The sequence below is a fragment of the Oncorhynchus keta genome, chromosome 19 (genome assembly GCF_023373465.1).
Source record: "Oncorhynchus keta strain PuntledgeMale-10-30-2019 chromosome 19, Oket_V2, whole genome shotgun sequence".
NCBI lineage: Eukaryota > Metazoa > Chordata > Actinopteri > Salmoniformes > Salmonidae > Oncorhynchus > Oncorhynchus keta.
Genome location: NC_068439.1, coordinates 8689163 through 8713265, shown reverse-complemented (window position 1 = coordinate 8713265; position 24103 = coordinate 8689163). Strand labels below are relative to the sequence as shown.

Here is a 24103-nt window from a genome sequence, read left to right as displayed (position 1 = left end):
GACTGTACGCTCCATGCTGGCTTCCTCTTCTCCCAGGGTTAGTTTCTGACTGTACGCTCCATGCTGGCTTCCTCTTCTCCCAGGGTTAGTTTCTGACTGTTCCTCTCCATGTTGGCTTCCTCTTCTCCCAGGGTTAGTTTCTGACTGTACACTCCATGTTGGCTTCCTCTTCTCCCAGGGTTAGTTTCTGACTGTTCCTCTCCATGCTGGCTTCCTCTTCTCCCAGGGTTAGTTTCTGACTGTACACTCCATGCTGGCTTCCTCTTCTCCCAGGGTTAGTTTCTGACTGTTCCTCTCCATGCTGGCTTCCTCTTCTCCCAGGGTTAGTTTCTGACTGTACGCTCCATGTTGGCTTCCTCTTCTCCCAGGGTTAGTTTCTGACTGTTCCTCTCCATGTTGGCTTCCTCTTCTCCCAGGGTTAGTTTCTGACTGTTCCTCTCCATGTTGGCTTCCTCTTCTCCCAGGGTTAGTTTCTGACTGTTCCTCTCCATGCTGGCTTCCTCTTCTCCCAGGTTTAGTTTCTGACTGTACACTCCATGCTGGCTTCCTCTTCTCCCAGGGTTAGTTTCTGACTGTACGCTCCATGCTGGCTTCCTCTTCTCCCAGGGTTAGTTTCTGACTGTACGCTCCATGCTGGCTTCCTCTTCTCCCAGGGTTAGTTTCTGACTGTTCCTCTCCATGTTGGCTTCCTCTTCTCCCAGGGTTAGTTTCTGACTGTACGCTCCATGTTGGCTTCCTCTTCTCCCAGGGTTAGTTTCTGACTGTTCCTCTCCATGCTGGCTTCCTCTTCTCCCAGGGTTAGTTTCTGACTGTTCCTCTCCATGCTGGCTTCCTCTTCTCCCAGGGTTAGTTTCTGACTGTTCCTCTCCATGCTGGCTTCCTCTTCTCCCAGGGTTAGTTTCTGACTGTTCCTCTCCATGTTGGCTTCCTCTTCTCCCAGGGTTAGTTTCTGACTGTTCCTCTCCATGTTGGCTTCCTCTTCTCCCAGGGTTAGTTTCTGACTGTTCCTCTCCATGCTGGCTTCCTCTTCTCCCAGGGTTAGTTTCTGACTGTTCCTCTCCATGCTGGCTTCCTCTTCTCCCAGGTTTAGTTTCTGACTGTACACTCCATGCTGGCTTCCTCTTCTCCCAGGGTTAGTTTCTGACTGTACGCTCCATGCTGGCTTCCTCTTCTCCCAGGGTTAGTTTCTGACTGTACACTCCATGCTGGCTTCCTCTTCTCCCAGGGTTAGTTTCTGACTGTACACTCCATGCTGGCTTCCTCTTCTCCCAGGGTTAGTTTCTGACTGTACACTCCATGCTGGCTTCCTCTTCTCCCAGGGTTAGTTTCTGACTGTACACTCCATGCTGGCTTCCTCTTCTCCCAGGGTTAGTTTCTGACTGTACACTCCATGTTGGCTTCCTCTTCTCCCAGGGTTAGTTTCTGACTGTTCCTCTCCATGCTGGCTTCCTCTTCTCCCAGGGTTAGTTTCTGACTGTACGCTCCATGTTGGCTTCCTCTTCTCCCAGGGTTAGTTTCTGACTGTACACTCCATGCTGGCTTCCTCTTCTCCCAGGGTTAGTTTCTGACTGTTCCTCTCCATGCTGGCTTCCTCTTCTCCCAGGGTTAGTTTCTGACTGTACGCTCCATGCTGGCTTCCTCTTCTCCCAGGGTTAGTTTCTGACTGTTCCTCTCCATGCTGGCTTCCTCTTCTCCCAGGGTTAGTTTCTGACTGTTCCGCTCCATGCTGGCTTCCTCTTCTCCCAGGGTTAGTTTCTGACTGTTCCTCTCCATGTTGGCTTCCTCTTCTCCCAGGGTTAGTTTCTGACTGTTCCTCTCCATGCTGGCTTCCTCTTCTCCCAGGGTTAGTTTCTGACTGTACGCTCCATGTTGGCTTCCTCTTCTCCCAGGGTTAGTTTCTGACTGTACGCTCCATGCTGGCTTCCTCTTCTCCCAGGGTTAGTTTCTGACTGTTCCTCTCCATGTTGGCTTCCTCTTCTCCCAGGGTTAGTTTCTGACTGTACGCTCCATGTTGGCTTCCTCTTCTCCCAGGGTTAGTTTCTGACTGTACGCTCCATGTTGGCTTCCTCTTCTCCCAGGGTTAGTTTATGACTGTACGCTCCATGTTGGCTTCCTCTTCTCCCAGGGTTAGTTTCTGACTGTACGCTCCATGCTGGCTTCCTCTTCTCCCAGGGTTAGTTTCTGACTGTACGCTCCATGCTGGCTTCCTCTTCTCCCAGGGTTAGTTTCTGACTGTACACTCCATGCTGGCTTCCTCTTCTCCCAGGGTTAGTTTCTGACTGTACACTCCATGCTGGCTTCCTCTTCTCCCAGGGTTAGTTTCTGACTGTTCCTCTCCATGTTGGCTTCCTCTTCTCCCAGGGTTAGTTTCTGACTGTACACTCCATGCTGGCTTCCTCTTCTCCCAGGGTTAGTTTCTGACTGTTCCTCTCCATGTTGGCTTCCTCTTCTCCCAGGTTTAGTTTCTGACTGTACGCTCCATGCTGGCTTCCTCTTCTCCCAGGGTTAGTTTCTGACTGTACGCTCCATGTTGGCTTCCTCTTCTCCCAGGGTTAGTTTCTGACTGTACGCTCCATGTTGGCTTCCTCTTCTCCCAGGTTTAGTTTCTGACTGTACACTCCATGTTGGCTTCCTCTTCTCCCAGGGTTAGTTTCTGACTGTACGCTCCATGTTGGCTTCCTCTTCTCCCAGGGTTAGTTTCTGACTGTACGCTCCATGTTGGCTTCCTCTTCTCCCAGGTTTAGTTTCTGACTGTACACTCCATGTTGGCTTCCTCTTCTCCCAGGGTTAGTTTCTGACTGTACGCTCCATGTTGGCTTCCTCTTCTCCCAGGGTTAGTTTCTGACTGTACACTCCATGCTGGCTTCCTCTTCTCCCAGGGTTAGTTTCTGACTGTACGCTCCATGTTGGCTTCCTCTTCTCCCAGGGTTAGTTTCTGACTGTACGCTCCATGTTGGCTTCCTCTTCTCCCAGGGTTAGTTTCTGACTGTTCCTCTCCATGTTGGCTTCCTCTTCTCCCAGGGTTAGTTTCTGACTGTACGCTCCATGCTGGCTTCCTCTTCTCCCAGGGTTAGTTTCTGACTGTACGCTCCATGTTAGCTTCCTCTTCTCCCAGGGTTAGTTTCTGACTGTACGCTCCATTTTGGCTTCCTCTTCTCCCAGGGTTAGTTTCTGACTGTTCCTCTCCATGTTGGCTTCCTCTTCTCCCAGGGTTAGTTTCTGACTGTACGCTCCATGCTGGCTTCCTCTTCTCCCAGGGTTAGTTTCTGACTGTACGCTCCATGTTAGCTTCCTCTTCTCCCAGGGTTAGTTTCTGACTGTACGCTCCATGTTGGCTTCCTCTTCTCCCAGGGTTAGTTTCTGACTGTTCCTCTCCGTGCTGGCTTCCTCTTCTCCCAGGGTTAGTTTCTGACTGTACGCTCCATGTTGGCTTCCTCTTCTCCCAGGGTTAGTTTCTGACTGTACGCTCCATGCTGGCTTCCTCTTCTCCCAGGGTTAGTTTCTGACTGTACGCTCCATGTTGGCTTCCTCTTCTCCCAGGGTTAGTTTCTGACTGTACTCTCCATGTTGGCTTCCTCTTCTCCCAGGGTTAGTTTCTGACTGTACGCTCCATGCTGGCTTCCTCTTCTCCCAGGGTTAGTTTCTGACTGTACGCTCCATGCTGGCTTCCTCTTCTCCCAGGGTTAGTTTCTGACTGTTCCTCTCCATGCTGGCTTCCTCTTCTCCCAGGGTTAGTTTCTGACTGTACGCTCCATGCTGGCTTCCTCTTCTCCCAGGGTTAGTTTCTGACTGTTCCTCTCCATGTTGGCTTCCTCTTCTCCCAGGGTTAGTTTCTGACTGTACGCTCCATGCTGGCTTCCTCTTCTCCCAGGGTTAGTTTCTGACTGTACGCTCCATGTTGGCTTCCTCTTCTCCCAGGGTTAGTTTCTGACTGTACGCTCCATGTTGGCTTCCTCTTCTCCCAGGTTTAGTTTCTGACTGTACACTCCATGTTGGCTTCCTCTTCTCCCAGGGTTAGTTTCTGACTGTACGCTCCATGTTGGCTTCCTCTTCTCCCAGGGTTAGTTTCTGACTGTACGCTCCATGTTGGCTTCCTCTTCTCCCAGGTTTAGTTTCTGACTGTACACTCCATGTTGGCTTCCTCTTCTCCCAGGGTTAGTTTCTGACTGTACGCTCCATGTTGGCTTCCTCTTCTCCCAGGGTTAGTTTCTGACTGTACACTCCATGCTGGCTTCCTCTTCTCCCAGGGTTAGTTTCTGACTGTACGCTCCATGTTGGCTTCCTCTTCTCCCAGGGTTAGTTTCTGACTGTACGCTCCATGTTGGCTTCCTCTTCTCCCAGGGTTAGTTTCTGACTGTTCCTCTCCATGTTGGCTTCCTCTTCTCCCAGGGTTAGTTTCTGACTGTACGCTCCATGCTGGCTTCCTCTTCTCCCAGGGTTAGTTTCTGACTGTACGCTCCATGTTAGCTTCCTCTTCTCCCAGGGTTAGTTTCTGACTGTACGCTCCATTTTGGCTTCCTCTTCTCCCAGGGTTAGTTTCTGACTGTTCCTCTCCATGTTGGCTTCCTCTTCTCCCAGGGTTAGTTTCTGACTGTTCCTCTCCATGCTGGCTTCCTCTTCTCCCAGGGTTAGTTTCTGACTGTACGCTCCATGTTGGCTTCCTCTTCTCCCAGGGTTAGTTTCTGACTGTACGCTCCATGCTGGCTTCCTCGTTTTATATTTCTAAAATTAACAAAATGTTGACTTGTCTTTACTAGGTCACACAGAGGGCAGGGCTTCACCAACTGACAGGCTGAACTTGTCGTATTATTATTCATTGTTGTACATAAAGACTGTAAAAACACCAAGTATTCCCACGTAAGATGTGATCGTAATGTGTTAGTCAAACTCTGTTTGCAAAACAACAACAACAACAACCCAGTCTAGAAAGTAATTCTCCTGACTTATGACCCCTGGAACAATCCAGCTTTCCCATCAAGGAAAAACCCCAAGATCAGCATGGAGAGGCAACTCCAGCCTTCAACCGTTGGGAACCGGCTCACGTTTTAAACCCCTGCTATTTTCTACTGTAAAGGTTAACAGATATGGTGCTTGTTTTGGGTGTTCAGTTGTGAAATGTGCATATAACTTGTTTTTATATAGAAAAAAAAAAAAACATTTGTCATCGACTTCGTACTTTTTGTGTTCTAAATAACATGATCTTTGAAAATGATAAAATCATTTGGTTTATCTAGACAACTTGGCAGCTCATTTCCATGCAAGTATAAAACTGATGTTGCAGATAAAATATATAAAAAAAGCTGAGATGAGCGGCATGCCATTATTTAACTACTGATCGTTCTGTCACAATATAGCGACTCCTCCCACCTCAATGAGATTCCTATTATAAACTGAGTGGTTCGAGCCCTGAAGCCTGATTGGCTAACAGCCCACCATTTTATTTGTACGGCTCTAATTACGTTGCTACCCAGTTTACATTAACAATAAGGCAACTCTGGGGGTTTTATATATATATATTATGGTTAAGGACAGCCCTTAGCCATATATCAAACCTCTTGAACGTAGCCTGAGTCATAGTGGGAGGTCCACAACGTAAAAGATCCCGTCTGTTTTAGTCGACCTCTGGGAAGTTTACCATCAGGCCTGTACTTCACTGGTATGGAAATCTGGTTAGTGACCATTTTCAGTGTTTGGTAGTCGTTAAAAATGAACTAAATCAGAAGGTCTGATTAGTGCCAGATTATTGTGCATAATACAGACAAATCATGTAGCAGCTCAATTTCCATTTATTTAGGAGAATCCGTTTAAATACTCTGGAATAGTGAGAAACAAAGGAACTGGGCTATTTGTTGATGACCAAATTATTCTGTGGCTTCCTTTCCTCCCAACTATTTTAAACAATTCCGTAAACCTCTCCGTCTGTAGAAGTATTCCTGAGTATATTTTAAACCTCTCCGTCTGTAGAAGTCTTCCTGAGTATATTTTAAACCTCTCCGTCTGTAGAAGTCTTCCTGAGTATATTTTAAACCTCTCCGTCTGTAGAAGTCTTCCTGAGTATATTTTAAACCTCTCCGTCTGTAGAAGTCTTCCTGAGCTGAGAAGTTTGACTTGCTGTTGACACAGGGATGTATTGCTGCTGGTCTTCTGTTTACGCCTCCAGCTGGGGGTCAAAGTGGAACCGTCTTCTCCGGTACTTTATTAGAACATAAAAATGACTGATAACCTTCTTGATCCAACTCAATAAACACACTCCGGCGTCGCCTGCTGCCTTTCCTCCTGCCAACCGATACAGGAAATACGCAATGAACCACGGAAGTGCGTAACTGACAATCTTGTGGAAAATGTAGTTCAAACCCTCAACTCAGAACTACAAAAACGTTCATTCAACATCTTACACATGTGGCAGCAAAAGTACGTTTTCGTATCTTTTAGTCATTCAAAACTTGTTAAAGAATTGGAAAAAGAGGAGAAAAAGGGTTGCAACATTTTATTTCTCGGGGATTTGTTTTGTACAGTTTCCACTGGACAATTTTTTTTTATACATTTCTAATATTTGTTAATGCATTTGTTTTTCGTTTGTTTTGTTTGTGTGTTCATGTTTGTGTGTCATGTTCAGTTGAAGTGTATCAGTCACTCATTCATACCGTCGGTAATGTCAAGTCACAGTATAATATGGGTTATCATAAGCAAAAAAAGAAAAAAAATATTTGTTTTGTAAATAAATACATTGAAAGAGAGCGAAATGAGAGAGGACCAGAGAATACATCAGGACTGGTCAGTTATGACATATGAAAAAACACTTTATAAACACGTAGCATTGTAAACAATTATAGCCTAGATAGCATAATTTATTTGACAAAGCCAAGCACTAAGGCGTGGCTTGGGATTTTCAGACACCTTTGTCTCAGTTATACACATTTACACAATCTAGGCCAGAAGACATGTATCTTAATTATATATATTTTTCAAATCCATGCCTTGGAGTTGTTCCTGACCAAAGGCCCTGACAGGGAAACAGACACTAGAGCAAATGGCACCCCATTCCCTATGTGGTTCGCCATTTTTGACTAGGACCTAATAGGTCTCTGGGTCAAAAGTAGTGCACTCTATAGGGTATATAAGTGCCCATTTGGGACACAGCCAGTTTCTCCTTGTCATTTGGTCAGGGGAAAAACTCCCTATCCCTTTACTATGCCTTAAAAAGGATTTCAGCTGTCATTAAAAAAATATGGATGATCCCTCCAGCTCATGTACATATTTCCAGGGGCACTGTACAATAGCGACCCTGGCCGTGACTCGAATCCCTGCAGTCGTCTCAGTGGAAGTCAGATATGCAACAAACAAAATATATATATATTTCCATTACACACTTGTGTGTAAGAGAACAAAATATAAGCACCCCCCAAATTATAAATCACACAGTTCCACTTGGACACTTGATTATCATTTTTTTAATGTAAATTTCACATTCCTGCATCCCAGATTTGTTCTAGAAAACTGTTGACCAGTCATCTCTGTTAATTGCCCTCTTGAAGAGGGCAAACACCTGAAAAATAAGTATTAAGCTCCCTCCCAAAATGCCACTATTCCCTCTATAAAATGTACCACAGTATGAGTCATAATGCCTATAAAAACATAGTGGTCAAACAGGAAAATGGCACCAATTGTTTTCCCATCATTCATATTTCCCAGTTGTATTTTATTTTTAGGAACACTTAAAACATGGGCTGTGTTCCGTGTAGGCTTACCCTGGCCGTGACCCGAATCCCTGCAGTCGTCTCAGTGGGAGTCACGCCAGGGTAGGCTTACCCTGGCCGTGACCCGAATCCCTGCAGTCGTCTCAGTGGGAGTCACGCCAGGGTAGGCTTACCCTGGCCGTGACCCGAATCCCTGCAGTCGTCTCAGTGGGAGTCACGTTTTGATAACCGCTCAAATCTCAACCGGACAAGGTGACTTAATATGTTTGCCTGTACTCCCCCACCAAAACGAAACGCTAATTAGCTACTAATGTGGCTATCATAAAGAACTACAAATACCATGATGACTGACGTATCGAGGCAAAGGTAAGAATCTATGGATTAATTATCTAATGCTAGCTAAATGGATTAATGAATAAATTAGCTACATTTCTTTAATAAAATAATGTACAATTCTGTGAACTGTCTTGTGCACGTTTTAAATTGACACAATACCTGTTAGCAAAGATGTCAGCTAGAGATGACATGGAGAAGCATGCAGGGATTTGTAGTCTTGCATGTCGTCTACTTTAAGTATTTTCAATTCTGCGAGTAAAAAAAGAGCCGATTAATATTGAGTCACCTTGTCCTAGAGAGATCTACACGGTTATTCACATGTCACCCCGGGGTAAAGCCTACACAAAACACAGCCCTTATTTTAAGTGTTTCTAAAAATCTCTTATGGGGGAAAAAAATCAAATGGTTGAAAAAAACAATTAGAATTATTTCCGTTTGACCACTAGGTATTATGGGTATTATTACAACTCCACTGTGGGGGTATATTGTGCACTATTTTTGACCAGAACTTCATGGACTCCTGGTCAAAAGTTGTTCATTAAATAGGGAATAGGGTGCACTTCGGGACGCAGAATAAACCTCTTGGGATGGCCGACTTTTGGAGAATATTTATTACTTGTAACTTGTTAGGTTGTTAATTCTCAGCCAATAACGTAGCTTCCATTTAGCTTCCCATCTCAAGAGAAGTGTCTCTGAGTCCTTGTGCTAAATCAAGAAATAGCTGAGAGAAGTCTCAGGACAAGTGATTGGTTGTTTTGGTTGATTGACTGGGTCTGGACAGCCAAGAAGATTATGCCACTGAAACATTCTAGAACCATCCATATCCATGTAATGGTATAGCTGCTCAAAATCAAGAAAGAAAAAAATAATGTTAATTTATTTAATTTTTTTTTATTTAAAAAAACTTCAGTGAGTAGTGTCCATTTTGAATTGGCTGTTTAGTTCTTTGTGATAAGATGGGTTTGACTCATTATGTGCAAACATGGTAGTTTAGGTGAAGAAACCCCGGGGCACGTTCAGCAGGAACGCAACATTTTCAAACGTTCAGAAATATTTCTATCTACGTAAAACCAAACATGACATGTTAAATATGCAACAACGTTTGGCTACTGAACGTGGCCCTGTATTGGCCTGATACGATAACTGACCTGATAAACAGGGCCGGGAGCTTTTCCAGACCATGTGACCTGACTAGGAAAAACTCAGGGCCCTAATAATGTGCAGTGCAGTCTTTGCCTCAGGCTAAAATTACACTTGATGGCCCTGCATCTTTCTAACGAACGTCTAGGCTGTCTGTCCCCCAGCTGCAGTGTGAGGTCTGCACAGTGAAATCAACAATGCATTACACTGTACAAAAAAAGAAAAGAGAGCATCAATATTTAGTTAGACGGATCAGCATGATGGAATAAATTAGTTTCTTTTTTTTTTGCCGATTTAAAATGACTGTTCTGACCCAATCCCACAGTGCAAAAGCAGTAGAGAATGCCACTTTCAGAGAAACCACATCATGGAACTATAATAGAAAATAGAGCAGCAATGTTTTTGCACAAAACGTGTGCACATTCAAGGAAATATTAAGAAAATTGAAAAATGAATCAAGTCAAAAGTTATGTAAATCACCCTCAAGTCTTTAGTTGGTCAGGATTGGCACTTTTGTTTTTCTTCATAAATATAAATATATTTGTTTATTTTGTGTTTTTATTTTTATTTTACTTTCCTGGAAGTCTGTTGGTAGACTGCACGCAGAAGTCGAGAGAAAAAAAACAAAAACAAGGAGAGGACTTCTGATTTAAAAATGCTCCTCCCACATGTGTTAGTGATGTAGAGTCAAAAGTTCTTTAGCAAATTTTTTCACGTTTTCCAAGATTTATTTAGTCTCAAAATGTCAGTTTGGAACACTTGTTCTGTGGACAACCATTTCCCTTTAGAGGACCAAAGTGCATAGACTCCTATAATAGCCTATTACTGTTACTTTCCTGTCCATGACAGATCAATGACACGCTTAGTCTCTCACCAACGTCAATACATTTTGCATGTCAACCAAAGGTCAACGAGTCCAAAACCATTGCAGACCATGAAAAATCACCCTTTTGTAGACCATGAAAAAAATCACCCTTTTGTAGACCATGAAGAAAAATCACCCTTTTGTAGACCATGGAAAAAAATCACCCTTTTGTAGACCATGGAAAAAAATCACCCTTTTGTAGACCATGGAAAAAAATCACCCTTTTGTAGACCATGGAAAAAAATCACCCTTTTGTAGACCATGGAAAAAAATCACCCTTTTGTAGACCATGGAAAAAAATCACCCTTTTGTAGACCATGGAAAAAAATCACCCTTTTGTAGACCATGGAAAAAAAATCACCCTTTTGCAGACCATGGAAAAAAAATCACCATTTTGCAGACCATGAAAAAAAAAATCACCCTTTTGTAGACCATGGAAAAAAAAAAAATCACAATTTTGTAGACCATGGAGAAAAAAAAAAATCACCCTTTTGTATAGACCATGGGGAAAAAAAATCACCATTTTGTAGAACATGAAAAAAAAAAAAATCACCATTTTGCAGACCATGAAAAACCACCATTTTGCAAATTGAACATAATAACAAGCTATGACATTGTACAAAGTCATGGTCCGCATCCTCACAGGGTCAACCTGCCGAGACATCACATCAGGAAGGACAATATAACCATAGGGGATGACTTTCTATATAAACATGTGCAATGACTAGGGTCCTCATAGCTAGCATATCAAGTAAAATATATATATATATATATATATATATATATATATATTTTTTTTTAAAGATGAGTTACAGATGCCCTTCCAAAAATGAAAGTTTAGGCATTAAGTTTGAAATAAAAACAGCTCTGTAAATTCTGATTTTGTTTACCTCAAACCAGTTTGGTTCTGCTCAACCAGGGGAAACATTTGATCCACAGAACAAGCTGCGACTGATGAGGACATGCAAATTGTACATCTATCGCTTCCACACACAGTGCCGGTCAGTCAAACTGTCACCACTAAACTGTTTCAGGCTCCACTCAACCCAGAGACTGATCTATGATCAGTTTAGCTTTTGCCCCGTTAAAATGTTTACACGTCAGGATTTAAAGGAGGGCAAGCTGATCCTAGATCTGTGTCTTAATAAGGGCATATCAATCGAACCATCTTTTCAGTCAGGTAACAGAAAGGAGAAAAAAGCTTCCATAATACCTAGGTTGAAGATAACAAAAAAACAAGGTTAAAAGACAACGTAATAATTGACATGTGGAAGAGTTTGAATTATTATTATTATTATTATTATTATTATTTGAAAATGACAAAGTGAATGTAAAGCAGTTCGCCAACAAAGTGGGAAATAAACACTGGATTTCAGCTAACTGCTCAGCAAACAACTTTTACATTTTCATTCTATGAATTTGAAACAGTTTTTCCATCCAGTTGATGGTCACGATTTCAATGCTAATCTAACGAATGTGTTTATTTTCCAACTCTCCACATGAAATGACTATGTTTTTATCCTGTATATATTTTTTTAACTGAGCATATTACCAGACAGTACACACCCCTGCACTTCCTCAAGAAAAAAAAAAAGTCAAAACTAAAAATGACATTTTCTCCTAAAAAAAAAGAAAAGAAAAAAAAAGAGATTTTAAAGGATGCTGTGAATGTGATGCATTGTGGGTTGGTGCATTCTTAAAAATAAAAATCGAAGCACAATCTCAATAGTGGCGATAAGGAAGTGGCAAAACATTGAGTGAACATACCGCATTGAAAACCCAATATAGCACAGAAAGAAAAAATGCAATAATGTTCCTTCAACAAGGTGGATAATGGAAGTTGATTCTCCGTGTGTAGCACTCATCCGTGTGAGCCGTGTGCAGTGTGCATGAAGTGTCTGTGCAAATACATCTTAACTTCATTTCTGTTGCGGTTAGGTTCGTCACGGTCTAAATAAAATAAAAACACTTATCCTTTGCCAAACCCTGGTTGTCGTTAGATGCATGACACCTTGTCTGATATAGTGCCTTTACCTCTGACTCCCGAGGTGGCGAAACGAGTGGCCTCTACCTCTGGCCAGAGACTCCCTAGGTGGCGAAACGAGTGGCCTCTACCTCTGGCCAGAGACTCCCGAGGTGGCGAAACGAGTGGCCTCTACCTCTGGCCAGAGACTCCCTAGGTGGGCGAAACGAGTGGCCTCTACCTCTGGCCAGAGACTCCCGAGGTGGCGAAACGAGTGGCCTCTACCTCTGGCCAGAGACTCCCGAGGTGGCGAAACGAGTGGCCTCTACCTCTGGCCAGAGACTCCCTAGGTGGGCGAAACGAGTGGCCTCTACCTCTGGCCAGAGACTCCCTAGGTGGCGAAACGAGTGGCCTCTACCTCTGGCCAGAGACTCCCGAGGTGGCGAAACGAGTGGCCTCTACCTCTGGCCAGAGACTCCCGAGGTGGCGAAACGAGTGGCCTCTACCTCTGGCCAGAGACTCCCTAGGTGGCGAAACGAGTGCACTAAGAGGAACAAAGTGTCATTTAAAATGCAGCCTATGAGAAGAATAAGGGGAGCTGTACACTTTTCTAATGTGACAGTGAATAATAGATATCAATACCCAGTGCGTGTGGCCACCACAATGGTACCCAGTGCGTGTGGCCACCACAATGGTACCCAGTGCGTGTGGCCACCACAATGGTACCCAGTGCGTGTGGCCACCACAATGGTACCCAGTGCGTGTGGCCACCACAATGGTACCCAGTGCGTGTGGCCACCACAATGGTACCCAGTGCGTGTGGCCACCACAATGGTACCCAGTGCGTGTGGCCACCACAATGGTACCCAGTGCGTGTGGCCACCACAATGGTACCCAGTGCGTGTGGCCACCACAATGGTACCCAGTGCGTGTGGCCACCACAATGGTACCCAGTGCGTGTGGCCACCACAATGGTACCCAGTGCGTGTGGCCACCACAATGGTACCCAGTGCGTGTGGCCACCACAATGGTACCCAGTGCGTGTGGCCACCACAATGGTACCCAGTGCGTGTGGCCACCACAATGGTACCCAGTGCGTGTGGCCACCACAATGGTACCCAGTGCGTGTGGCCACCACAATGGTACCCAGTGCGTGTGGCCACCACAATGGTACCCAGTGCGTGTGGCCACCACAATGGTACCCAGTGCGTGTGGCCACCACAATGGTACCCAGTGCGTGTGGCCACCACAATGGTACCCAGTGCGTGTGGCCACCACAATGGTACCCAGTGCGTGTGGCCACCACAATGGTACCCAGTGCGTGTGGCCACCACAATGGTACCCAGTGCGTGTGGCCACCACAATGGTACCCAGTGCGTGTGGCCACCACAATGGTACCCAGTGCGTGTGGCCACCACAATGGTACCCAGTGCGTGTGGCCACCACAATGGTACCCAGTGCGTGTGGCCACCACAATGGTACCCAGTGCGTGTGGCCACCACAATGGTACCCAGTGCGTGTGGCCACCACAATGATACCCAGTGCGTGTGGCCACCACAATGGTACCCAGTGCGTGTGGCCACCACAATGGTACCCAGTGCGTGTCGCCACCACAATGGTACCCAGTGAGTATGGCCACCACAATGGTACCCAATACGTATCGCCATCACAATGATACCCAGTACGATGCAACGCTGAGTGCCTGGACACAGCCCTTAGCTGTGGTATATTGGCCATATACACCACACCTCGGGCTCTATTAAACTGGTTACCAATGTAATTAGAGCAGTAAAAATACATGTTGTCATAACCGTTTTATACGGTCTGATATACCACATATGGTCGGGCCAATCAGCATTCAGAGCTCGAACCACCTAGTTTATAATAGCAATAAGGCACCTTGGGGGTTTGTGGTATATGGGCAATATAACACGGCTAAGGGCTGTTTCCAGGCACTCCGCGTTGCGTCGTGGATAAGAAAAGCTCTTAACCGTGGTATATTGGCCATATACCACAACCCCCTCGGACCTTATTGCTTAAAAATAATATCTTGGTTGAATTTTCTAAGACTTAAATTATGGCACTCTCACACCCTCTCCCAACGATAATTCCAGGTGTTTGGCAAAAGGATACTGTGTGACTGCAGGGCAATAGGAACACCATGCAAACCCCAGCATACATAAACACCGGGGGGGGACACACCAAACCCCAGCATACATACACACCGGGGGGACACACACCAAACCCCCCAGCATACATACACACCGGGGGGACACACCAAACCCCAGCATACATACACACCGGGGGACACACCAAACCCCAGCATACATACACACCGGGGGGACACACCAAACCCCAGCATACATACACACCGGGGGGGGACACACCAAACCCCAGCATACATACACACCGGGGGGGACACACCAAACCCCAAACCCCACCGGGGGAGCATACATACACACCGGGGGGACACACCAAACCCCAGCATACATACACACCGGGGGGACACCCAAACCCCAGCATACATACACACCGGGGGGGGACACACCAAACCCCAGCATACATACACACCGGGGGGGGACACACCAAACCCCAGCATACATACACACCGGGGGGAACACCAAACCCCAGCATACATAAACACCGGGGGGACACACCAAACCCCAGGGGGGACACACCAAACCCCAGCATACATACACACCGGGGGACACACCAAACCCCAGCATACATACACACCGGGGGGACACACCAAACCCCAGCATACATACACACCGGGGGGGGACACACCAAACCCCAGCATACATACACACCGGGGGGGACACACCAAACCCCAGCATACATACACACCGGGGGGGACACACCAAACCCCAGCATACATACACACCGGGGGGGGACACACCAAACCCCAGCATACATACACACCGGGGGGACACACCAAACCCCAGCATACATACACACCGGGGGGGGACACACCAAACCCCAGCATACAAACACACCGGGGGGACAAACCCCACCAAACCCCAGCATACAACACACCGGGGGACACACCAAACCCCAGCATACATACACACCGGGGGGACACACCAAACCCCAGCATACATACACACCGGGGGGACACACCAAACCCCAGCATACATACACACCGGGGGGACACACCAAACCCCAGCATACATACACACCGGGGGGGGACACACCAAACCCCAGCATACATAAACACCGGGGGGACACACCAAACCCCAGCATACATACACACCGGGGGACACACCAAACCCCAGCATACATACACACCGGGGCATACATACACACCGGGGGGGACACCAAACCCCAGCATACATACACACCGGGGGACACACCAAACCCCAGCATACATACACACCGGGGGACACACCAAACCCCAGCATACATACACACCGGGGGACACACCAAACCCCAGCATACATACACACCGGGGGACACACATACATACACACCGGGGGACACACCAAACCCCAGCATACATACACACCGGGGGACACACCAAACCCCAGCATACATACACACCGGGGGGACACACCGGGGGGACACACCAAACCCCAGCATACATACACACCGGGGGGACACACCGGGGGACACACCAAACCCCAGCATACATACACACCGGGGGGACACACCAAACCCCAGCATACATACACACCGGGGACACACCAAACACCAGGGGGAGACATACATACACACCGGGGGACGCACCAAACCCCAGCATACATACACACCGGGGGACACACCAAACCCCAGCATACATACACACCGGGGGACACCAAACCCCAGCATACATACACACAGGGGGACATACATACACACCGGGGGGGGGGACACCAAACCCCAGCATACATACACACCGGGGGGGGACACACCAAACCCCAGCATACATACACACCGGGGGGGGACACACCAAACCCCAGCATACATACACACCGGGGGGGGACACACCAAACCCCAGCATACATACACACCGGGGGGGGACACACCAAACCCCAGCATACATACACACCGGGGGGGGACACACCAAACCCCAGCATACATACACACCGGGGGGGGACACACCAAACCCCAGCATACATACACACCGGGGGGGACACACCAAACCCCAGCATACATACACACCGGGGGGACACACCAAACCCCAGCATACATAAACACCGGGGGGACACCAAACCCCAGCATACATACACACCGGGGGGACACACCAAACCCCAGCATACATCCACACCGGGGGGGGACACACCAAACCCCAGCATACATAAACACCGGGGGGGACACACCAAACCCCAGCATACACACACCGGGGGACACACCAAACCCCAGCATACATAAACACCGGGGACGCACCAAACCCCAGGTGTACATACACACCGGGGACACACCAAACCCCAGCATACATACACACCCTGGGGGACACACCAAACCCCAGCATACATACACACCGGGGGACACACCAAACCCCAGCATACATACACACCGGGGGGGACACACCAAACCCCAGCATACATAAACACCCCAAACCCCAGCATACATACACACCGGGGACACACCAAACCCCAGCATACATCCACACCGGGGACACCAAACCCCAGCATACATAAACACCGGGGGGACACACCAAACCCCAGCATACATACACACCGGGGGGACACCAAACCCCAGCATACATACACACCGGGGGACACACCAAACCCCAGCATACATACACACCGGGGGGGGTAAAACCCCAGCATACATACACACCGGGGACACACACCAAACCCCAGCATACATACACACCGGGGGGGACACACCAAACCCCAGCATACATACACACCGGGGGGGACACACCAAATCACAGGGCCTAATGCAACTCAGCCAGCACAAACATATCTATTTACACTGGATCTCTGTTCCAAATGACACCCTATTCCCTATTATAGTACACTACTTTAGACCAGGGCCCTATATAGTACACTATTGTAGACCAGGGCCCTATATAGCACACTACTTTAGACCAGGGCCCTATATAGTACACTACTTTAGACCAGGGCCCTAATCCCTATATAGTGCACTACTTTAGACCAGGACACTAATCCCTATAGAGTAAACTATTTTAGACTAGGGCCCTATATAGTACACTATTTTAGACCAGGGCCCTATATATTACACTATTTTAGACCAGGGCCCATAGGGCTTAGCGTGCCATTCAGAACGCGTCCCATGCAGGTGAGTAAATAGGATATCACAGTGAATCTGACATTGATGCCTGATTTACGTGAAGCTGAGTTACATGTTTTTATCTCAAGTTACTGTAGCCCCCCAGCGGTCTGCCATTTTAATAGCTAGACTCACGTCATAATTCAAATCTATGGTTATTAAGAACACAGCACACAACGAACATTATATCTCTAGCTATATCAACTTCAGATCAAGCTAGCAACATAGGTATTTTAACTGTTATACGATTCAATATGGACCCCCCCTCCCTCACCTTAAATCCTCTTCCCCATCCCACTCCACGCCCAGAAGTTTTCCTGGTTTTACGATTTAGACCCCAACATTTTGCTCCACCCTCGTCATCCCTCCCCAGGTCCAAGAAATCATCTGATGCAAACAAAAAAAAAAAGTTGCTAAAAGTTGTAAGAAATTAAATAGTAGAGAAAGGACCGTCAGTTCTAGAAGGAGAGAACCTTGGGTCAACACTCCAAACCAGAATTCTAGAATTACTAAGAATCCCCAGAATTGTTTTAGTGGAACCCTGCATGTCTGATCAGACAGAAACCAATGTGAATGAGGGCTTGGCCTCTGAGTTCTATTGCTAACAGTAAGGAAGCCTTCAGTCTGGGGACACTAGTCTTCAGGTGGTACACTGAGATGTGCTTCAGAACAGGCCAGGGGGGGGGACAGGGCTGACAAAAGGATAAATAAGTGAAATAACACTCATCACTCGAGGTCAGATTTGACCCCCCACATCCTAAAGGTCATCCCTACGGGCTGACAGGGAGCAGTAAAAACCACAACAAGCCACTGCTACTGTCAGAAGAAAATCAGGACTATCAACAGTACTGGCGGTATTTCTCAATGTATCTACGCGTTTCAAACCTGCCCTGGTGTGTGATCACTGCCCTGGTGTGTGATCACTGCCCTGGTGTGTGATCACGGCCCTGGTGTGTGATCACGGCCCTGGTGTGTGATCACGGCCCTGGTGTGTGATCACCGATCTGGAAGAGCTGTGTTTTTATCATCAGGTCATGTGGTGCGAGTTCAGCTCTCCGATTGGCTCCTCGGCCGAGGCGTGGTGTTCTGTTAGAAGTGTCTGATCTGTTTGGGTAGGTAGAGACACGCTCACGGGGATTGGGTAATATAGGTTGGATAAAGCCTTCCATGGGAGAGGAGGGAGAGGACAACGTTCTATCTTCCACGGTTGAGCCTGGAAGGTCACAGTGGAGAATGGATAGTGCACAGGAGAGGTTTGGGGTAGCAGAGCTAGCCACGGGCTGGGGCATATAGGATGGGTGGTGGTGGGAGGGACACAGGGACCCTAATTTACCTCAAAACCCTCCATTGGTAGGGGATATGGGGGAAGAAGTTAACCGAAAGCCTTCCAATGGGATCCATGGGTAGGTAAATGAGTGATGTTTGGATGAACCAAAGGGAAGGGAGGGCGTTATAGCTGGAAGCCCTCCATGGGTGCTTCCTGCTGGGGGAAGAGGAACTGCTGGTTGACCTGGTCTACCTGAGGAGCCAGGTTCTGGTCCTCCTCCTCCACTCCAAAGTAGTGCTCTATCAGATCAAAGGCCTTCTGGTAGATCTCTTGGTTCTCATGGCTCTGAAGGAACTCGATCTTATCCAGACCTGGAGATGGAGAGGAGAGTTTATTTATTCATACACCGCGGTAGATTATGCAACTGTCTGTCTGTCTGTCTGTCTGTCTGTCTGTCTGCGGAAGTGCGTTTGTGTACTGTACGAACGTGTCTGTCTCTGTCAGTCAGTCACGTGCCTATACTGTATGAATGCGTTTGTGTACATGTACCTCAGAACAGTAGCAGTTGTTGGTATTATACAGTGCATTTCAGCAAGTATTCAGACCCCTTGACCTTTTCCACATGTTATATAAATCTACACACAACGCCCCATAATGACAAAGCGAAACATGTTTTTCGATTAAACGCCCCCAGAAATACCATAAGTATTCAGACCCTTTGCTATGAGAGTCGAAAATTAAGCTCAGGTGCATCCTGTTTCCATTGATCATCCTTGAGATGTTTCTACAACTTGATTGGAGTCCACCTGTGGTAAATTCAATTGATTGGACATTGGAAAGGAACACACCTGTCTATATAAGGTCCCACAGTTGACAGTGCATGTCAGAGCAAAAACCAAGACATGAGGTTGAAGGAATTGTCCGTAGAGCTCAGAGACAGGATTGTGTCGAGGCACAGATCTAGGGAAGGGTACCAAAACATTTCTGCAGCATCAAAGGTCCCCAAGAACACAGTGGCCTCCATCATTATTAAATGGAAGCCACCAATACTCTTCATAGAGCTAGCCTCCTGGCCAAACTGACCAATAAGGGTAGAAGGGCCTTGGTCAGGGAGGTGAAGAACCCGATGATCACTGACAGAGCTCCAGAGTTCCTCTGTGGAGATGGGAGAACATTCCAGAAGGACAACCATCTCTGCAGCACTCCACCAGACCTTTGTTAGAGTAGCCAGATGGAAGCCATTCCTCAGTAAAAAGGCATGACAGCCCGCTTGGAGTTTGCCAAAAGGTACCTAAAGCAAAGTACAGAGAGATCCTTGATGAAAACCTGCTCCGGAGTGCTCAGGACCTCAGACTGGGGCAAAGGTTCTCCTTCCAACAGAAAAGAATGGGAGAACCTCCCCAAATGCTGGCGTGACAAGCTTGTAGCGTCATAGGTTCACCTTCCATCAAGACAACGCAGGAATGGCTTTGGGACAGGTCTCATAATGCCCTTGAGTGGCCCAGCCAGAGCCCGGAATTTAACCCGATCAAACATCTCTGGAGAGACCTGAAAATAGCTGTGCAGTGACGATCCCCATCCAACCTGACAGAGCTTGAGAGGATCTACAGAGAGGAATGGGAGAAACTCCCCAAATACAGGTGAGCCAAGCTTGTAGCATCAAACCCAAGAAGAATGGAGGCTGTGATCGCTGCCAAAAGGTGCTTCAACAAAATACTGAGTAAAGGGTCTGAATACTTACGTAAATGTGATATTTCCGGTTTTAAAAACCTGTTGTCATTATGGGGTTTGTAGATTTAAGTGGTATGAATACTTTCCAAATGTACGTACTACAGTGAGGGGGAAAAGTATTTGATCCCCTGCTGATTTTGTACGTTTGCCCACTGACAAAGAAATGATCTGTCTAGAACTTTAATGGAAGGTTTATTTGAACAGTGAGAGACAGAATAACAACAAAAATCCAGAAAAACGCATGTCAAAAATGTTATAAAATTGACTTGCATTTTTAAATGAGGGAAATAAGTATTTGACCCCTCTGCAAAACATGACTTAGTACTTGGTGGCAAAACCCTTGTTGGCAATCACAAAGGTCAGACGTTTCTTGTAGTTGGCCACCAGCTTTGCACACATCTCAGGAGGGATTTTGTCCCACTCCTCTTGGCAGATCATCTCCAAGTCATTAAGGTTTCGAGGCTGACGTTTGGCAACTCGAACCTTCCAACTCCCTCCACAGATTTTCTATGGGATTAAGGTCTGGAGACTGGCTAGGCCACTCCAGGACCTTAATGTGCTTCTTCTTGAGCCACTCCTTTGTTGCCTTGGCTGTGTGTTTTGGGTCATTGTCATGCTGGAATACCCATCCACGACCCATTTTCAATGCCCTGGCTGAGGGAAGGAGGTTCTCACCCAACATGGCCCTGTCCATCGTCCCTTTGATGCGGTGAAGTTGTCCTGTCCCCTGAGCAGAAAAACACCCCCAAAGCATAATGTTTCCACCTCCATGTTTGACGGTGGGGATGGTGTTCTTGGGGTCATAGGCAGCATTCCTCCTCCTCCAAACACAGCGAGTTGAGTTGATGCCAAAGAGCTTCATTTTGGTCTCATCTGACCACAACACTTTCACCCAGTTGTCCTCTGAATCATTCAGATGTTCATTGGCAAACTTCAGACGGGCATGTATATGTGCTTTCTTGAGCAGGGGGACCTTGCGGGCGCTGCAGGATTTCAGTCCTTCACGGCGTAGTGTGTTACCAATTGTTTTCTTGGTGACTATGGTCCCAGCTGCCTTGAGATCATTGACAAGATCCTCCGTGTAGTTCTGGGCTGATTCCTCACTGTTCTCATGATCATTGCAACTCCACGAGGTGAGATCTTGCATGGAGCCCCAGGCAGAGGGAGATTGGCAGTTCTTTTGTGTTTCTTCCATTTGCGAATAATCACATCAACTGTTGTCACCTTCTCACCAAGCTGCTTGGCGATGGTCTTGTAGCCCATTCCAGCCTTGTGTAGATCTACAATCTTGTCCCTGACATCCTTGGAGAGCTCTTTGGTCTTGGCCATAGTGGAGAGTTTGGAATCTGATTGATTGATTGCTTCTGTGGACAGGTGTCTTTTATACAGGTAACAAACTGAGATTAGGAGCACTCCCTTGAAGAGTGTGCTCCTAATCTCAGCTCATTACCTGTATAAAAGACACCTGGGAGCCTGAAATCTTTCTGATTGAGACAGGGTCTAATACCTACATTCCCCCATTAAAATGCAAACAACTTATAACATTTTTGACATGCGTTTTTCTGGATTTGTGTGTTGTTATTCTGTCTCACTGTTCAAATAAACCTTCCATTAAAATTATAGACTGATCATTTCTTTGTCAGTGGGCAAACGTACAAAATCAGCAGGGGATCAAATACTTTTTCCCCTCACTGTAATGGCCTCAGAGAGCAGTAGGGGTTGATGTGTGTATGTACATACTATAGGCCTCCTCTATGAGAGAGCAGTAGGGGTTGATGTGTGTACACACTATAGGCCTCCTCTATGAGAGAGCAGTAGGGGTTGATGTGTGTATGTACATACTATAGGCCTCAGAGAGAGCAGTAGGGGTTGATGTGTGTATGTACATACTATAGGCCTCCTCTATGAGAGAGCAGTAGGGGTTGATGTGTGTATGTACATACTATAGGCCTCCTCTATGAGAGAGCAGAGGGGTTGATGTGTGACACATACTATAGGCCTCAGAGGGGTTGATGAGACAGAGAGGCCTCAGAGAGAGAGTAGAGACAGAGAGATGAGACAGATGTAGAGACAGACTATAGAGAGAGAGACAGTAGGGGTTGATGTGTGTATGTACATACTATAGGCCTCAGAGAGAGCAGTAGGGGTTGATGTGTGACAGAGTACAGACAGAGAGGCCTCCTCTAGAGAGAGCAGCAGAGAGAGGCCTCAGAGAGAGACAGTAGGGGTTGATGTGTGTGTACAGACCATAGGCCTCCTCTATGAGAGAGCAGTAGGGGTTGATGTGTGTGTGTACAGAGAGACCATAGGCCTCCTCTAGAGAGAGAGCAGTAGGGGTTGATGAGTGTGTGTGAGACAGAGAGAGACAGAGACAGAGAGAGAGACAGAGACAGAGAGAGAGAGACAGAGACAGAAAGACTAGAGAGAGAGCAGTAGGGGTTGATGTGTGTGTGTGTACGTAGGCCTCCTCTATGAGAGAGCAGTAGGGGACAATGCCGGCACCACTGGGTCCTGCATCCTGCTTGGCCTCTTGATCTCCCAGTCTCAGAATGTTCTCCAGACCGTTCAGAGACACCTGGACTATCTTACTGTCCATCACGGTCAACAGGTCACACAGAGGCTTGATACAGCCCAGGTTCACAGGTACCTAGAGACAGAGAGAGACAGAGAGAGAGACAGAGAGAGACAGAGAGAGAGAGAATTAAAGATGAAGAAAAAGGGAGAGACAGGAAGAGATTGTGTTGGACCTGGACCCTGACAGACCTGGACCCTGACAGACCTGGACCCTGACAGACCTGGACCCTGACAGACCTGGACCCTGACAGTAAATCTCAGAAAGACAAAAAAGAATGGTGTTCCAAAAAAAGGTCCAGTTACCAGGACAACAAATAAACAAATTCCATCTAGACACCGTTGCCCTGGAGCACACAAAGAACTACACATACCTCAGCCTAAACATCACCACCAAACAACTACACATACCTCAGCCTAAACATCACCACCAAACAACTACACATACCTCAGCCTAAACATCACCACCAAACAACTACACATACAGCCTAAACATCACCACCATACCTCCTCAGCCTAAACATCACCACCACAAACAACTACACATACCTCAGCCTAAACATCACCACCACACAAACAACCTCAGCCTAAACATCACCACCAGCAACTAAACATCAGCCAAACATCAACCACAACTACACATACCTCAGCCTAAACATCACCACCACAAACAACTACACATACCTCAGCCTAAACATCACCACCACAAACAACTACACATACCTCAGCCTAAACATCACCACCACAAACAACTACACATACCTCAGCCTAAACATCACCACCACAAACAACTACACATACCTCAGCCTAAACATCACCACCACAAACAACTACACATACCTCAGCCTAAACATCACCACCACAAACAACTACACATACCTCAGCCTAAACATCACCACCACAAACAACTACACATACCTCAGCCTAAACATCACCACCACAAACAACTACACATACCTCAGCCTAAACATCACCACCACAAAGCTCTGAGAGACAAGGCAAGATCTTCAAATTCCAAAATAATTTTATTTGAATTGACGGATTAGAATGTAATGTTTACTGTTCATATTTATAAAAACAAATGTTTTCTCCCCAATTTCATGATTACGATCTTGTCTCATTGCTGCAGGATCGGGAGAGCCAAACCGTGCTTTTTAACACCTGCTCGTTTGACCCGGAAGCCAGCTGCACCAATGTGTTGGATTTAACTCCAGTAGGTATATTTCACTGGTCATCTCCAAAGCCAACAACTCCTTTGGCCGCCTTTCCTACCAGTTCTCTGCTGCCAATGACTGGAACAAATGGCCAAAAATCAC

The 24103-nt window shown here is 46.8% G+C and overlaps 1 protein-coding gene and 1 long non-coding RNA gene across 2 annotated transcripts in view; one reads left to right on the top strand and one right to left on the bottom strand.

The window, feature by feature from the left end:
* The first annotated feature begins 3978 nt into the window (after positions 1-3978).
* Positions 3979-5230, top strand: LOC127909173 (uncharacterized). Its single transcript, XR_008070048.1, has 2 exons — positions 3979-4106; positions 4390-5230. It is a non-coding gene; the product is annotated as an uncharacterized LOC127909173 (long non-coding RNA).
* A 12302-nt stretch (positions 5231-17532) lies between these two features.
* The window catches only part of LOC127909171 (importin subunit alpha-7-like), a 36344-nt gene continuing 29773 nt past the window's right edge, over positions 17533-24103 (bottom strand). Inside the window, exons 11-14 of the mRNA XM_052469299.1 lie at positions 23741-23744; positions 22675-22863; position 20555; positions 17533-18856 (exon numbers count right to left, since the gene is read on the bottom strand). Of these exons, the coding sequence (XP_052325259.1) occupies positions 18669-18856; position 20555; positions 22675-22863; positions 23741-23744 (382 nt within the window). The 3' untranslated portion in view covers positions 17533-18668. The remainder of the gene's footprint in view (positions 18857-20554; positions 20556-22674; positions 22864-23740; positions 23745-24103) is intronic.